Source organism: Euprymna scolopes, chromosome 11, assembly GCF_053919585.1.
Source record: "Euprymna scolopes isolate OS-2025 chromosome 11, ASM5391958v1, whole genome shotgun sequence".
NCBI lineage: Eukaryota > Metazoa > Mollusca > Cephalopoda > Sepiida > Sepiolidae > Euprymna > Euprymna scolopes.
In genome coordinates, this window is record NC_136492.1 from 105,792,376 (window position 1) to 105,808,225 (window position 15,850).

At 33.1% G+C, this 15,850-nt stretch overlaps 1 protein-coding gene across 2 annotated transcripts in view; it reads left to right on the forward strand.

Annotated features, from left to right (window-relative positions):
- The window catches only part of LOC145288037 (protein O-linked-mannose beta-1,2-N-acetylglucosaminyltransferase 1-like), a 185,293-nt gene that overhangs the window by 152,321 nt on the left and 17,122 nt on the right, over nucleotides 1-15,850 (forward strand). For both annotated transcript variants that reach the window (XM_080136052.1, XM_080136053.1), the window contains exons 13-15: nucleotides 2,449-2,507; nucleotides 6,258-6,330; nucleotides 10,243-10,371. In XM_080136052.1, the coding sequence (XP_079992178.1) occupies nucleotides 2,449-2,507; nucleotides 6,258-6,330; nucleotides 10,243-10,371 (261 nt within the window). The remainder of the gene's footprint in view (nucleotides 1-2,448; nucleotides 2,508-6,257; nucleotides 6,331-10,242; nucleotides 10,372-15,850) is intronic.

The window sequence follows — 15,850 nt, forward strand, 5'->3', positions numbered from 1 at the left end:
TATGAATATAGGATAGATAGAAGTAAAATACATGTTGATAATAACCACAATTAAATAATATTTATACAAAAGAATAGCTTAAAAAGGATATCAAATAATTTATTATTACTGTAGAATTTATGGATAAATATAAAATAAATTAAGTATTTGATCTAATTTCAATATATATGGATACAATTAAAAATAATAGAAGTTGCAATATATTTGAATTCAATAAATTAGAGTGGATGAAATATAATTATGGAAAGATAACTAATAGACATACCAGCTAATCATTCATTCGAATATTATAATTTAACTTGAATTATTGAAATAAAATAAAAGATAAATAAAAGCCCATAAATATAGATGAATTGGTACTGAAATGTTTTAAGTGTTAATATTTAATTTAAATAAATAATATAATTCAATTTATAATACAAATTGGATTAATAAATACATAATATATGATAACAGTAAAGCTATATTATTTATCAATATAATAAAAACAATCATTTAATATAACAAGGTTTGATAAAGGGAAACAACTCATTTAAATTTAAAGTGAATTATCGACCTTTAACTGTATTTAAACAAATCACGCTAAAATATTACAAAAGGAAATTTTATATTAAAATTATGAAAAATAATTAAATGACAATAAAGAATTATAATTTATGTAATAATAAATTTAATTAAAATAGTAATAAAACTGAATTATTTATGGATATAAAATTTAGATAAAAATCAACAATTGGTATAACCGGAAATAGAATATATTTTGTGATTAGTTTTGTATAAAATTAGATAAATATATAGACATATTTTATATATATTACAATTCTTAATGTTATAAGTAAATAGATATATATGAATTGAAAATAATAAATAAAATATTTTTAGTAGTGCATATCAAAATTAATACAATTTATTAATACAGGTATTTAAATTTTAGTGACTTGCAAATTCAAAATGGCGTAATTAAAGATAAAATAAAAGGTAATTGCAACTTCTCTTCCAATTTTCAGATTTTGTAATCATGCCCAAATGCATTTTATTTTGTTTTGGTGAATTGATAGTTGCTATTTCTTTTGATGATTTAAGGGCAGAATAGATTCATTGATTGATGTAATACTTAAGTGAATGATTTTGCGCTACCAAGCATTTGCTGTCAAGATTGTAAATGTCGAGGTAATTAAAGGAATAAATTGTAAGATGGTCAAGATTATGAAATTTGGAATATAGACTTTTGTCATTTGTTTGTTATATGCTCTGTAATTACATTGAGCTTCATAAATTAACGATTAGTATATAAAAAAAAGGCGGAAATATAATTGAAAATATCATATTTCCACAGAAATATCTACATGAATATATTGTTTTTCATGTCGATATAAAATTTTCCTTCAAAATCAACTTTATATGTCCCATCCCACCTTATTTTCCTTTGTTGAAATTTCTATTATCTGTATTTAAATTGAATAATTTATAGCTAATGTTTATTTTACTGAAGATAAATTAACATTAAAAAGTTTTAAAATGATTTAATACAGACAAAAAAAACATTGATGCAAATATAAATTATGAAATTGCTTTAATATCAATAAATTTCAGCTATTTCTAATCATCATGGTTTGATAAAAAACAGAAGAAAAAGCTTTCTTAATGGAGTACTAAACAGATTTTTATGCACTAATTAAGTATTTATTCTAATAAATATTAAAATAATTGGATGAAAATTGACTTATGATGACACCATATGCTACCTTGCTCGACAGCTCAATGACCCCAAATGCTGTGTGCCGTGACTTTGTTTTCCATTTGTCTTCTTATGGCCATATCGTCATAGTCACTCACACTGGAGGCTGTCGAGGGGAGCAGACAGGTTTACAAATATAAAAATAAAATAAACATGAAAAAATAAGAAAAACACAGACTCTGATGCCTTGTATATATGTCGGTTGGACTCTCGGTGTGTGTCTACATGCGACGGTTCACATTTATGTCCTGTTAAGGTGGGGGTTCGTCTGTTGCACTCAATTCATCTCCATCTCCCAAAGCTTTTCTGACTTAGCCCAAGCTACGATCTGTCTCAAACTGCACTCTCAACTCTGACTGTTGTAAAGTCCCAATTTAGGACTATCATAAAACTCACTGACTGTCATTAAGTCCAGCTTTGTTGTCCTTATTGTTCCCCTGAGTCACAGTAACCTTCCTCCCAAAATACCTACAGGTACATTGTTTGATCCTTAATCCATTGTTCTCTACCTATTGATTATTCGGTCACTCATTACACCTTGAATTTAAACTTCACCCCGACTCCTTTGTCTGACTCACTCTTCATTGTTTAAAAAAATGCTATTTCATTTGTTATCCATCCTTTATCATTTCCTGCCCCTCCCCCTCTTCCCAACAACCTCAGTCGAACATAGTGTCACAGGTTTACTCTTTTTTATACACTTTTTCTAGAATGCTGAATATGCCATTATAATTGAAGAAGACTTGGATGTTTCTCCCGATTTCTTCAAGTAAGTGCATTTATCAAAATCTTTTTGGTCACCCGCAAAGGAGCGATTGGACCTAGTAATTCACTTGTCTGTTCATTTGTTTGCACTTTTCTCAATAACCACGCCTTGGAGTTGAAAAAAAATTTGCACAAACATTAGTCATGGTGAAAGTAAATTTTTGCTCGAACAGATGTTTTGGGATAACTCTGGTTGCTTCCTAGAAGGCATTATAAGGCATAGCATTCACCTCTTACTCTCTTCCAATCTCAGCGAAAATTGTGTGGATAGTTGTTTTTTAGCAGCAAAGGGTGTTCCATTTGCCACAAGTACCATTGCGCATGTCATGTTTAACGTCATGTTTAAATAGGAAGAGAAGTAGGTTGTATGCACTTGGTACCTTTCATAAAAAACAAATCATTTTATGCTTGAACAGCATAATCACACACTGCTGACACACTGGATCCATTAGATCACCAAAGTTAAGCAGCGTTGAGCCTGGTCAGTACAAAAATGGTTGACTATTTGGGAATTTCATGTGCTGTATGTGCTCTCTGCTTATCTTGGCATTGTTTTCAGTTGTCCTGGAGTTCTCCTTGCCACAGTGCAGATTCAGGAGAGGTGTGGTTGAGGATTGTGCAATCCTTGTCTCAGAGGGTATCCATTGTCTCTTGAGACTGAATGGAGGCATTGATGGTCAAACACACAAACATTTTAAATAGTGGAATGGGACAAAGTCAGATTTGCCTCAGTATAATTTTCAAATGCTCTGTTTTCCTTTCTTTGCAATATCTCACAAACTGAGAAACAGAAGAAAAATGTTTTTTAAATAGATATTCGTTTTGTGATTATTTACATTGTTCAATATACATATGCAATATGAATCTATTTTTGAGATCACAGTATAAAATTAAGTGTATATATAAAGTTGTCACACTGACATTGAGGTTAAAAACCCACTTTTTTGTAGTTATTTAGTTTTCTCCCACTGCAAAAACTGACATCAGGGTCGGAAAGTGGGATTGAAGAAGTCTGAGGAGCACTCTGACCATGCAAAAGATGTCTGTGCAACCTCATCGACATTCCTAGCAGGGCACTTCAGGTGATTAGCAATGAATTAATCCCTTCTCAAAGAGAGAAGGCAAAGCTTGGAAGAGTGGTGCTTCTAAAACTGCACAAAACCAGAAATTACACTTTAATCAACAGGGAACAGGTCATTATGAGAATGGTCTAATCTCTGTTGATTTGAGGCCGACGGCTAAAAGCCATGCTTAAGCCCACTTTTCTATTTTAAAAGTGAATACGACTTATATACCAGCGACTTCAAAAAGGATAACTAATTTGCATATTCTATTAAAAAATGAGCTCTTATTAATTCGCTGTTTTTTTTTTTTTCTATTTTCTTATTAGATGATTAGTTTCTATTTGTGCATATTTTCTACATTGTGCGTAATTGCATAGAATTTGGAGCTGAATTTAGAGTAAATCTTTATTCTTATCTGTGGAATAGTTTCTACCAAACCATTCTGTCAATTTTGAAGTCTACAGATTCGAAACGTGATATATGGGGCACAAAATCGATTTGATTTTATAGCTAATAAAAATACCAGCTAAAGGGTAAAAATTAAAAAATTCGAATTTGGCAGTTCAACCTAATGTGTATGTTCTATGCATGTGCAAATATACATTTAAACTTTTGACTGTGTTAATTTATCAACTTTTGATATTGATATGTCATTAGCTCATATGGTAATGAATACTGCTAGAGAGCTAAATGTTTTGGTTTCGAGTCTAGCTGATGGCACTCGAGTTATACACTTCTTTTTTTAAATTTTGAAATCACTACTATATATTGGGTACAATATAATAATAGAAAATTGACTATAATAATAAATATGAAATCTGTATTAATTAAAAATCATATTTAAGCATATTTTACAATGTGCGAGTTTATATATCTATAAAAGTGAGAATGTATGTGTGTGTGAAGACAAATCTCAACCTATATAAACAAATTTTTTATCTACAGACTTGAAATTTCGTATATCGGACATGTAGAAAACTTGGTTTTCATCCTGAAAAAGGGCTGCTAAGGGATTAAAATTGAAAAATTGGTACTTGGTGGCCATCATATTTTTATCTTTGTCAACTGTTTCATGACTGTATACGTGAATCGTTCACATAACAGCTTCCTCATGTTAACAATAAATAGGTCTGAAAATACAAAATACTTTTGAAGACTTTAGCAAATTTTGGTTTTGATCTCAACTAGAGTATTATTTATTTTTTTTTTTTGCTTCATTTTTTTAAAAAGGAATTTGACATTACAGGTAATACCAGGCAACGCTGGGTACATCTGTTAGTATATATATATATATATATATATATATATATATATATATAAGGGAGTAGTCACCATATATTTAAATAAGGGAGTAGTCACCAACAATTCTTTCATTCTATTTTGATATTTATTTTTTGGATTCTTGGATTTTAGTATTGTGATTTTTCGTTTTAGTCTTTTCGGGAAATATCAAAATAGAATGAAAGCACCTCTACCCTTATTTTAGAAGAGCCAGTCTTCCCCCCCCCCTCCCCACACATACACATTAGTAACGACCTCGGATTACAGCCGCCTTCCTAAGGAAGCAAATAACCCCAAAATACTATAAAACAATATACACATTCCCAAACCAATAAAAGCAAACACACACACGCACACACACACATACATAAACACACACACACACACCCTACCCCACCCTAAAGGAAAAGAAAAAACATTAGCAGAAAGAGATAGCGACTACAGCGAGGTCAACGTCTCCCTGGACAAGCCCAATAAAAGAGCAATAAAAATTGAGCATACCAATGAATAATAAACACTTACAAGCCTCCACCCCTTGGAAAAACTTCAAATTAACTACGAAAATCACCATTTTTACATCTCCAACACATTTGAAAATAATTTCTGACGAGGACGCATTACAGACCATCTGAAACGCGCGTAAAAACGATTTCAATGACTTAAAAACATTATTACAATGATCCAAACATAATTCTCAATGAAAAACCAAGACACGGAATAATAAAATAATGTTAAAAAATACACATTGTTGGTGACTACTCCCTTATTTAAATATACATCTTTCTTTCGTTGGAATTTCTTAACCCATTATATATATATATATATATATATATATATATAAAAATTCAGTGTTTGTGTGATGTTTGTATGCCTCCTATAGAAAGAAAAATTAGAGAATCTGCATGAAATCTAAAATTGTATTCTTATGTAAAATTTACCGGAGAAAACAATGGAAGTGTTCTCAAATAATTATGTGCATCTATTAGGGGCCGATGAGTGCATAACCCTCTTAAAACCTAAAAAAATATATCAGATTTCTATTGAATTGAAGTCATATATATGAAAGTTTCTGGGGGAAACTATGACAGTAATCTCTAATCTCTACATTACCTTCTAGGTGTTCATTATCTATGTGCACCCTCTCCCCACAACACCACCTCTAAATGATCTATTTGTTGTTTCTGATTCTGGGGTGCCTCAAGTATAATTGATTTAAAAGATTAAAAAACAAAAATAGAAATGCTTTCATGTGTGTGTGCATATGAAAATGTTACATTTTCTTATGTGCAAATTATAACAATTTATATATATTTTTTAACTTGTACCTTATAACACGAGAAAAAAAAATCTGAGAGACATTTAGGTTGATAATATCAAATGCATTTTTGTCTATTTTTATGTGCTCACAGTTACTTTAGCCAGACAATGCATCTATTGGATGAAGATCCAACTATTTATTGCATCTCCGCTTGGAATGACCAGGTAAGCCGTATTGATTTACCTTCATTTGTTCTATTATTTTTGTAAAATTATTTTATACAGTCACATACAATTCATTACTATTTAATATTGTTCATATAGCCAATATAAATTCTATGTATCTGAGAATATTCTGTTTGCAAATTTTTAGATGAAGATTGATAAATCATTTGGTTTATTCAGATTCTCATCTTGAATGTTATTCTCACATTTTGGTTGATGTGACCTCTGACCTTCTTTAGGTGCAGCTTGTTGAATTCAGAAGCTGAGAGAAGATAGAAGTAATTTGTAATTATCATTTTAACATCACTTATTCTAAATCTTCAATCCTCAGAAAACTAATAAGTGTTAAATAATAATCACTTCTAAGTTGCAGCCTTGTAGTTTTTGGGTGGTTTAAGGTTCAATCCTTAGGACAGGCGTTACTAAGAATACAATTAAATATTACTAGGAAACGCAGACCACATAGTGGTATCAGTTAACATCACATTAAAATCCTAGCCTCAAGGTGAGGAACCATTGCTCAAAACAACAAGGTACTACAACAGGGCTGACTGGGAATCATTAGAGAACACATCCGAGATGCCCCATGGACCAATATCGTCTCTCTTCCTGCTGAATAATGTACCAATGAGACAACTGAATGGTGCAAACAGGCATTGAAGCACATGTTCCCACACGGAAGTATTATAGAAAGCTCCACTCACCCCCATAGTTCATTGCAGATTGTGCAGCTTCCATTGCACAATGACAGCACGCATACCGCCGGTTTGTATGTCATAAGTCAAATACAAATAGGCAAAAATTTGTAGATGCTAGAAATCATTGTAAGAGTGAATTAGCAACAGCCAAAAGAAAGCATGCTGAAATAATCAGGAAACGCATTGAATCACAAAAGATCGGAATTTGTGATTTCTAGAAAATCTATACTAGTATAGTGAATAAAGGGCAATCAGTAATTCCCCCACTGAGCAACAACCAGAAGGTTGCATGCACTACAATGGAGAAGGCGGAACTGCTTGTCCGGCGATTCACCTCCAACTCCACTTTAGAGCCAACAAACAACTCCCTCACAAATTTCCCTATGCGGACTAAAGCCACATTAGATGATGTAAAAATCACTCCTTCTCATGTCCGCAATATCATAAAAAACTTATCACCTCAAAAGCGTGTGGGCCTGATCTCATCCCTGTATTACTAATTAAGAAATGTTCAGCTGAGCTAGCCCTGATACTTTCCCAGCTCTACAATAAATGCGTTGCTGAATCTTGCTTCCCTAATAACTGGAAGATGACCTCTGTGGTACCAGTGTACAAGAATTCTGGTGAAAGAACAAACCCTCTCAATTATCGCCCCATTAATCTTCTCCCACTCTTTGCTAAAATCTTTGAGACCTTAATTAATTAAGCACTAGTTCACCACCTTGCAAAAACAAATCTTCTCTCTGCCTGAATCCATACTGCTTGTCAATGTTGTTCTACTGCAGATATTTTAAGTCATCTCCGAACGCATTTACCATGTACTTGATAAGGCGGGCGAAGCCAGAGCTGTAGCCCTTCATATATCCAAGGCCTTTGACAAAGTCTAGTATAAAGGGCTGCTAATGAAAATTAAATCGTATGGTATAACTGGACGTATACTAAATATAATTAGATCCTTCTTAGATAATAGAAGCATACAGGTTGTCATTGACGGATGTACATCAAAGCAGCATAACATTAATGCGGGAGAGTCTCAGGGGTCGATCCTTGGACCATTATTATTCCTGATATTTATAAATGACCTCCCTGATAATATTATGCCCGAAATGGGTATATTTGCTGATGATACAATGCTCTATAATATGCATGAGGGAAGAACAGATGTACATAAATCTAAGACAATGGCAGAATTGTTAGAAAATGGCCCCCAGACTATAGTGGAATGGGGCCACAAATGGATGGTAACATTTAATGCTAGTAAAACTAAGCAGCTCTCCTTTAACAATTACAAGACGCCTCTCCAACCCCCTATATCCATAACAAATAGCACCCTACCTTTGAATTCTACTTTCAAACTCCTCGGCCTAACATTTGCGGGCAATATGAACTGGATCAAATACATAGAGGACATTGCAAAGGCTGCTGCAAAGAAGGTGGGTCCCCTCTATCGACCTAGAAGACTACTCACCCCTGAGAGTATCCTGTACCATTACAAGGCCACCATTCGCCAATGCATGGAGTGTTGTTGCCACATCTTGGATGGTGCATTTACCACTAGTCTCTCCCTCTTAGATAAAGTTCAAAAAAGAGTTGTCAATCTAATTGGTCCCACTTCATCAACTAAGCTCCAGCCCCTGTCTCATCACCGCAATGTTGCATCACTGTGCCTGTTTTACAAATATTTTAATGGAATGTGTTTTGATGAACTCGTTTCACTTGTACCCCCTCAATATACATATCCCTGACAAACCTGTTTAGCAATAAGATCTCGCTCCTTCACTGTTGTTGTCCCTAAATGCCAGAAAGCTTTCTATTTTAATAGTTTCTTCCCTCGAACAGCTAGACTTTGGAATTCCCTTCCTGCTACCTGCTTCCTTGGCTGTACTGATATGCAGAAGTTTAAATGTAACATAAACAAAAATCTTGTTAATCTTTCTTAGACATGACCCCAAATAATAGCCCCTTACGTCCAAGTGGTGATATGCCTTGTAAGAGGTGAACATGAGTGTAAAAAAAAAAAAAAAAAAAAAAATTAAGAGTTCTAACCAGTCGTGGCTGATGAAATGAGGGTAAACTACTCTTGTGGATTATATAAGGGATGTTTCAAAAGTAATGCTTCCTATTTTTTATTCCACTTGAATGGATCAGAGGGATAGCAAATTTTGTTGTTATAACTGAACTTATGACCTAAAAGTTTCATCTCTCTGTTGCAGATATTGACAGTATGAGACTCTAAGAAAGCAAACTGGATATGTATCAGAAGTAGAGATGTGTCATTGAATTCCTTCATGCAAGAAAAACTGAACGGATCCATATTCACCGACAATTATTAAATGTTTACGAAGTAGATGCAGTTGATGTTAGCACAGTTAGAAGCTGGGTTTGTTGATTTCAGAGTTGCGACAGAGATATGAGTGACAAAGTGCGCTCTGGACTTTTACAACCGAGGTATCAAAAGAGGCTGACAAAAGTGCACTGAGAAAGGTGGTAACCATGTAGAAAAATAAATTTTGGGGCACAAAAGGTCACTTATTTTAATGGTACCACTCCTGTGTGCGTAGCTTGTCAACATTTTAGTTTTTGAGTTAAAAAATAATATGACACCTTTCTTTTGGAATGACTTTGTATAAAAGGTTAGATTTAAAATTCTGTACAGACTCTTGAGTTCAACAAGACGCACCTGAGGAAGGTCAAAGTTTACATCTGCTGAAATGTGAAAAAAAAAACCCCATTCAAGATGAAAACAGTACTTGATATAATACAGATTATGCTAATATTCATTTTCTTTTTGTTTAATTTGTGTAGTGGAGTTTGTACTGGATTTCATCCTCTATGTACATCCAATGTACATACAGTCAAACGATTGATGAGGATGAAGTCTGGCTGTCTTACTTGTATACTACAATATATATATATATTGTGTTAGCATTAAATAACCACAAAAAAATGTCATATGGCATGAGACAAACCAAAGCTTTTGAACATATATAGAAAAAAAGATACATCTTTCGTTGATTCACTTTTTAATTGATTTTTTTAGTAAACTTTGTTGAAATTTATATCGATGAAATTGAAGTTTCAACTTGCCTAGCACATTTTTAAGAATCAATAAAATTTTCTGGTAATTTCTGCTTTATTCAATAAAGTGAACCCTTTTAACCAGAAATTAGATTTTGTTATAGATCAGATCAATTTCAGATTTTTCTTCTTTCAGGGTTATGAACATTCGTGCAAAGATCCTTCCCTCCTGTATCGCATTGAGACAATGCCAGGACTTGGTTGGATGATGAAACGGAAATTGTATAAAGATGAATTGGAACCTCAATGGCCAACACCAGAAAAGGTATTTCTATGGTACCGCCACTTACATTGTTGTCATAACACAAGAAGGAATATTGTTACAGATTCAATTAGGGTGTTTAGTATGAAAATACTATTTCAAGTAGCAGACTAATTGACAGGATTAACAGATCTTTGTATAGAGATGCTTGGACACGTAAACAAAAATGTCTTGTGTATTCTTGTTTGTAATTGATTCATATTTATTCTTATTGAAGAAAAATATGTAATAACTTTTTTTTTTTTTTAACAATTTTCCAATTTGATTTTGTCTGTTATTTTATCTCTGTTAAGTTTTGATTCCTCTTTGGCTTAACATTCACAGGCAACATAAATTAGAATAAATATATTGAGGACATTGCCAAGGCTGCTGCAAAGAAGATGAGCTTCCTTTACTGTGCTAAAAAAATTATTCATACCCGAGAGTATCCTATATCTCTATAAAGACACCATTCACTCATGCATAGAGTATTGTTACCGTATCTGGACTGGTATATCTACTACTAGTCTTTCCCTCAGACAGAGTCCAAAAAAAAAAAAGTCTCCAATCTAATAGATCCTGTGCTATCAACTAAACTCCAATCCCCATCCCATTAATGCAATGATGCATGTTTTACAAATACTTTAATGGAATGTGCTCTGATAAACTCATACCATTTGCATCTCCTCAGTGTACATACCCCTGACTAACCCATCAAGCAGCAAAATCCCACCTCTTCACTATTGAGGTCACTAGATGCTAGAAAGCCTTCTACTCTAATAATTTCTTCCCTTGAACTGATTGATTTTGAAATTCCCTTCCTGTTTCCTGCTTCCCTGACTGTGTTATGTTGTTAGTTTCCAGTGTTTTTCCGTAGACTATTAAAATGATCGATTATTATGATGAAATTATAATAGTCGATTATTACTATTGGTAAAAGTATAATTGTTAGAAATATTTTAAAGATGTAAAAAGTTATGTGAAGGTGTAAATATTTACATTTAATAGTTGTCAGGAATATTAACTTGATGTTAATTTTACACATGGAATTTAAGCTAACCATAATATAAGCAAATATATGTGACAAAATCCAGTAATGGTCTTTAGGCTATGTGTAGTGATGACATAATAAAAATATAGATTTTGAGATGTAGTTATGTGGGAGTTCAGATTCGATACACAACACATTAGAGACAGATGGGTTTTTATGATTGGACATCCATGGAAGTCAGAAGGGGGTGACTTAGAAAAATATAATCTTATACAAACGTGCTAACTCTGAAAAAGAAGCCAGCAAGGAATAAATAATTATTATATTAAAATATAATTCCCGTCTGAGCGTTTTCACATTTGGAGAGAAGCACCTTTTAATTTCAGGATGCATGGAAGATAGATTTGAGGTATGTTTTTGCTGGTGCTCCAACCGACAACGGTATTAATAAACTGTTAATTCATGTTAACACACATCAACACCCAATAGAGAATACACGAGATAAATCACATATCAGAACGTTAACACTCAGAAGTTTACTCGTTATAGAAACACATAGCTGTTAAATAGACACCCATAATAGGTATATATAGTTTTTTAAAATAAATATTTGTATTTTCAGCTCATTAAATATTTATTTAAAAAACTATATATACCTATTCCAAAGACGAATTAGCAGTTTCGTTGTAAAAACAAAACAAATGGAAAATAAACAGAGAAAAAGGTTTTTCTCTGTTGATTTTTCACTTGTTTTGCTTTTCCACTGATGTTGAGGAGTTGTATTGATTTCATATCAGCCACAGATGGCTAGTTCAATACAATGAAACCTCTAGTTCGTCTTTGGAATATGTATATATAGTTTTTTAAATGAATAGTTGGATATAAGACAAACATATACGCTCATTATATACACCTCCCAGTATACTACATATAACCATTTAATGCTGTTTCAAAACCTCTTTATATCATATATATACCCGTTTTGATACACAACTGCAGTAACATGCAGAAGTTTAAATGTAATGCAAACAAATATCTTGCTGCTTAGCTCCTCACATAGTTCTCTGTATACATGGTTCCAAATAGTAACCGCTTGTGTCCAACTAACGATATTTCTTGCTTTTTTTTTTTTTTTACACAGGAGTCACCACTTATCAAGGCCCAGAGGCCACTCGAGGATAAGGGTTAATGAGTATACATTAGCCAATGTGATTATAGCGTAGTAAACATAAGTAGCGGGAATTTTGTCAAATTAAGTATAAAACTATTTTTTAATTGTTGCCAGGTTTAAGTTTTAGAGATGATTGGTTGGATTATGTGACTTTTTTTTTTTTTTTACACAGGCATCACATTATCAAGGCCAAGAGGCCACTCGAGGATAAGGGTTAAAGAGTGTACAGTAGAAATTGGACAATGTAGTAATCAATTCGGTAAATTTGTTAACTTATATGGAACGGCTCATCAAGAACTTGTTTACGTTAGACTTGAAGACAACCATATTGTAGTCAGCCGGAAAGCAGGAAAACGGAAGATAATTCCACAACAGGCATGCAGTTCTAAGACAGAAGCTTTGTTCATGGAATCTACATTTAGGTTTAGGCACAGATAAAGAGTGGGGGGAATTATTCATAGTGTTTTCCGCTAGACGAGTGTTTCTTGTGAAAGTTTGGCGAGGGAGTCCATGGATTGAAGCTCAGTCGAACACTTTCCATGAAAATAACGATAAAGCAGAGACAAACTCGCAACATCTCTTCTGTGAGATAGAGGTTGCAGGGAAGAGAAAAGGACATCTTCTACGAGGCTACGAAGTCTATTTGAACTCTATCAAGGCAGGACAAGTCCTTTCTAGCAGCTCCTGTGCAGATGTGGCAACAGTATTCCATCCTTGGACGTACCTGGCTCTTATATAGATAGAGAATTGCATCAGCAGTGAGATATTTACTGGATGAAGTGAATAAGAGTAAAAAAAAAAAAAATGGAACTTGAAAAAAATGACTGCATGTTTTATTTCTTTAACATTGTTCATGAAGAGAAGAAGACTTATTGGAATAAATTGTCAAATCATTTAAGAAAATAATGTAAATAGTCTGAAAATTAATTTTTTTTTTGTTTTTTGATTTGATGAAGGGATTGCATGGACAATATTGGGAGCGTTCAGATGAGATATTTAAAAGAATCTTAACTTACTGGAAATTATATCAATATTTAAAAGAAAAACAAAAAAAAAAAAACTCAAATTACTCCTGTACAAAAAAAAAAAAAAATTGGACGGTAAAACAGCATAATAATTAAAAAAAAAAAAATTATAAAAAAGCAAAATAAAAATGAACGTTAATAGAATCCTGAGCAATATAACTTGTTAAAAATTTACTCCAGTTATTTGTATTGCAAATACAATTTTTTTTGGAGGGGATATGTTTTAGATTTTCAAAGCTTATAAAAATAATTTTTGATTCTTACACAGAATCCCCCCCCCCCTCTATTAAAAACAAGAAAATCTGTATGATGTACTCATGATTTCAGGTGAACAACTTTCTAGTATGGTAGAGAGAGTCAACCTTCCTCGCAGTAACTTTGACAGTGTCCTCAATGTATTTGTTCCAATTCATGTTGCCCATGAATGTTAAGCCAAGGAGTTTGAACAAAGAGCTTTCATGTAGTATATTTTTAGTCATAGCAATTGGTGGTTGTGAAGGTTTCTTGTAAATGTTAAAGAAAAATCTTGATCTTGCAGCATTAAATGTTACCATTCATTTACATTCCCATTCCACTAACACTAGAGGTCTTTCTCTAAGGTTTCAGCCATTGCTTTAGATGTATTCATTCGTTTTTCATCATGTCTGTTATAGAGCATGGTGTCGTCAGCAAATATACCTATCTTAGTGACAGTTTTATCAAGGAGGTTATTTATGTATATCTGGAATAATAAAAGTTGCAGGATCGACCCATGTGGTGTAGCTGCATTTATATTGTATTATTTTTATGTGCAACCATCAAGAACAACCTGGATTTTTCTACTGTCTAAGAAGGAATTGATTATATTAAGTATTCCTCGAGTAATACAGACCCTGTCACAGGCCTTAGATCAATCTAAGACAACTACCCTAATCTCCCATGCCTTATCCAGTGCGTGGTATATATGTTCAGAGATCCACTGTAGAACGAGCTTGCCTAAATCCATACCATTTATTGGAAAGAAGTTTAGCATCTATGAGGTGATAGACTAGTGCATGATTGATTAAGGATTCAAAGCTTTTGGCGAAGAGGGGGGGGTTCTAATGGGGCAATAAGTGAGTGGATCAGTTCTTTCACCTGAATTCTTGAAAACTGGTAACACAGAAGCAGTTTTCCAGCAGTCAGAAAAGCAAGATTTGGCTACGCATTTGTTAAAGAATTTGGAGAGGACCCAAGCAATATCAGTGGGGCATTTTTTAATAGTATAACAGGGATGATATCAGACTCACATGCCTTCAAAGTGTTTAGGTTTTTTATGATATCATGAACATGAAAAGAGGTGATTTTCGAATCATCAAGTTTGGCTTCTCTCTGCAAAGGGAAATTTGGGAGGAAATGGTTTGTTGGCTCTAAAGTAGAGTTGGAAGCAAACAGTTAGGTAAGCAGGTTAGCCTTCTCTGTTGCCATGTAAACAACCTTGTGATTGTTGGAAAGAAGAGGAATTGTTGGTTGAATATTATTTACTACACTATTAGGAATTTTCCAGAAATCATGATTTCCTAGTTTCTACGACTCAATGCGTTTGTTGGTGATTTCAGTATCTCTATCTGCAACTATTTGACTGTTACAATTATTTCCTTCTTCTATATACTTTTGTTTATTTGTACTGGACTCGTGTCGGATAAGCATGCTGCTTTTGAGCAATTGTAGCTGCACAAATAGAAGTGAACCATTGGAGAGAGTGGGATTTGCTATAAAATTTCCATGTGGGAACATGTGCTTCAATTGCTGTTTTGCATCATTAATTATATTAAATATTCATCCAGTAATATGGTACAAATCAATTTTTCTGAGAAAACCTTCATGCTTGTCAAAAGCTTTGAATATGTGATATGCTTTATCTGCCATATCCAGTGTATAATATATGCGTTCAGAGATGACTTATAATATCTGTAATAAAACAAGATTGCCTAAATCCATACTGTTTGTCAGAAAGAATTGTAACATCAGAGACTGATGGTGTTATTTTGTGAGTCGGTTTTTTCCTCTTTGACTGGAATTTCATTTACAATAACAAACAGAAAGATAAATGATGCCATTGACTAGATAGTCAAAATCAAATATGGATGTGCCAGATGCATAGCTTTATAAGTTTGACATAAAGATAAAACAGTTGAATTTTACATGTTAGATATTTATAAAACAATTTCTTATTTACAAAAACAATTATCTTGCACAGTAGTACTTTTCTTTCCAGTGTTTATGTATAGACACCTTCCACATCTCAATAAAGCTCCTCACCTTCGCATGCATGTACTGATGCAAGAATGTTCATTT